Source organism: Capsicum annuum, chromosome 3 (assembly GCF_002878395.1).
Source record: "Capsicum annuum cultivar UCD-10X-F1 chromosome 3, UCD10Xv1.1, whole genome shotgun sequence".
NCBI lineage: Eukaryota > Viridiplantae > Streptophyta > Magnoliopsida > Solanales > Solanaceae > Capsicum > Capsicum annuum.
The window spans coordinates 267,128,089-267,130,911 of NC_061113.1; the positions used below are offsets into that span (position 1 = coordinate 267,128,089).

Genomic DNA, 2,823 nt, shown 5'->3' on the forward strand with positions numbered 1-2,823 from the left:
CATAAAATTATTTTGTTATATTAAAATAATTGAATTGAATTTACAAAAAAAAATAAAAAAAATTAGTGATTTTCCTATTAAAGTAATTGAACTAATTAAAAAATCTAGTGACCATATGAATTGCTAAGTTTTTTACGTATCTTTTAGTATAAATATATGATATACGGAATCTACTCACAAGATTACTAGAAATACAAACACCGACGAATGGGAAAGCATTCTTTATTGAAAATTTCTCCATTGTGAATCTTTAAACTCAACATCTCTGACTAAATTCAAACTGACATGTTTATTGTTTAACTAAATTCAGTTTCACTTGCATGATTTATGATTTATTTCTGAGAGCAGCGCTCCCAGTGGGAGTGGGGATAAATATAATGGTAAGTATAGTTTTGTAAGGGTGGGTGTATTGGTACGTTGGTAAGTATTATAGTCGTTTTATACGGTATGAAAAAAGTGGGAAGACAAGTCCAAGGAAGTAAATTGGTCTTTTTTCGCTATAAAAACCCCCCCGCCCGCTCCCACTTCAATCAATACCCAACGGGCCACTTCCAATTTTTTGTCCTTTTCTTTCAATCTTTCACTTTCATTCCCTTCATACATCTTTTTCTAGCAACTTTGATGATACTCTCAAACATACATACACTCATTTTCTAAATATATAGTACTACAGTATTAATGTCATCTCCTTTTTGTCATTCAATATATAGAACTACACTACTCTTCCCTACCCAAAAGAAAATATAATTAACCGACTTATTAAGAGCTTCACGGGATCACTGAGTACCACTGCCTCTCTACTGCGCAATAATGAAGGAAGTTGAAGTGGTACAAATTTCAGAAGCAGAGAGCTGTTATTCGTCTTCCTCTTCTTCTTCTTCTTCTTCTTCTTCATTGTCCACTGATTCCATGCACAAATCGGTTTTCGACTCATCTAAGGCATTACTGGAAGAAGAGAAGAAGCAGCCAAGGAAGCGAACGAAGAAACAGAGGACGGCGACTAACAGTGAGAGTATACACAAAATATACAGAGGCGTTAGGATGAGGAGCTGGGGAAAATGGGTATCTGAAATACGTGAACCAAGGAAGAAATCGCGTATTTGGCTTGGTACTTATCCTACAGCAGAAATGGCTGCTAGGGCACATGATGTTGCAGCAGTTAGTATTAAAGGAAATACAGCCATTCTCAACTTTCCCCATCTCATTAACTTCCTGCCTCGTCCTGTTTCCAATGCACCGAGAGATGTTCAAGCTGCTGCAGCTAAAGCAGCTTCAATGGCAGACTTATCCTCATCTTGTGTTCCATCATCGTCTTCGTCTTCAACCTCATCAACAACAACAACATCATCGGGATCTGAAGAACTCTGCGAGATTATTGAGTTACCTAATTTAGAGGAAAATAATTACGACCCGAAAACTGAGTTGAGGTTGAGTGACTCAGTTGAAGGGTTGTTGTACTCGCCATGGTGGAGCACAACAACAACAACAACTGATGGTACAGATTTTTGTGGTTATTTTCTGGAGCAGTATGCAGCAGCAGCAGCAGGGGAAAGTTTTACATCTTGCAGCTTTGAGACACTGAAATGGGCTTGTCAAAGCTGATAACAATGGAACTTTTTGGACCAAGAGAACTGTGGGCTTTTGCTTTGCTCTGTTTTTCTTTTTGTCTTTTACTTTCTGGTTCTTTTGAATATCTGTGGGATATTAGTAGTTACTCCTACTGTTTTAGTAAATATACTTAAATATATCAGTTTAGTTGTCCATAAATATAAACTTTATTTACTCTTTTCTTATTGAATATAGAAGAAATGTGTTTTAACACTGTCCTACTTGATTAAGCTTACAAGTGTAATGGCCAAAAAGTTGATTTTTCCAAGAGTGATGCATGATTAAGCTTACAAGTGTAATGGCCAAAAAGTTGATTTTTCCAAGAGTGATGCATAGGCCTACTGAAAACCTCTCGCTTTTTACTTTGATTCGACGTAAATTACCCAAATTTTACGAAGAAGAAGTTGACTTAATTACGAAACTTGACAGTGGTAAAGTCTAAAAGAGAAGAAGAAAACTTACACACCATATAATCAAAGGTCGTGTAAATCCAAATTATGATGATTATGAGTTAAGATAATGCAAGCTCATTGTGTCGAAACTAGGCAAAGACTACGTAAAATTTAGGCCTTCACTGATATAAAATATGGTTAATTCATTCATCATTTTTCCATTCTTGTTTGTCTATTCCCCTTCCCACAAACGACAGTATGATGAAGCCTTAACCTTCATCTTATTATAAGGGTCTATTACATGTCATCTTATTCTGTATTTTATTGTGCTGTTTTTACAACTTGAACTCTTAACCTTATAATAACACACAATAACTTTATGGGTTATGTCAAGACTCTCTTTTCTGATCAAGCCTCCTTCCTTTCTCAAATTCAACCTTTATCTTTGACAGTTACAATAAATAAAACTTCAAACCACATTGGATAGGGGCAACAAATTCCGCAAAGACAAAAAAAAAGTACTCTGCTATTTCTTCCCATGTACCTAAATTTTATTGGGTCAAGTAGTTAGCCGGACTTGCTCTTTCGAAACACTTATTTATTCGATAAATAGTTATGGTGCATGAAAACTGATGAAAAAAAGTGGATATAAGTCTCCAAACTTAGATCATGAAAGATATGAGTAGAGTAAAATTCTAGGAGTTGCCTCAAGTTAAAAAAATTTTGGGGTCTTCCAAGGACAATTATACTTGAGGTAAAATGTCATGTTCGAAGTTCCAAGTTGCAAGTCATTTCCCCCTTTTTATCCTTTGGGCACCATAGT

The 2,823-nt window shown here is 35.5% G+C and overlaps 1 protein-coding gene across 1 annotated transcript; it reads left to right on the forward strand.

Moving 5' to 3' along the window:
- The first annotated feature begins 361 nt into the window (after positions 1-361).
- LOC107865816 (ethylene-responsive transcription factor TINY) lies at positions 362-1,829 on the forward strand. The gene has a single exon (XM_016712010.2). The coding sequence runs from the start codon at positions 811-813 to the stop codon at positions 1,600-1,602; it is 792 nt and encodes a 263-aa protein (XP_016567496.2). The 5' UTR covers positions 362-810; the 3' UTR covers positions 1,603-1,829.
- The last annotated feature ends 994 nt before the right edge of the window (positions 1,830-2,823 follow it).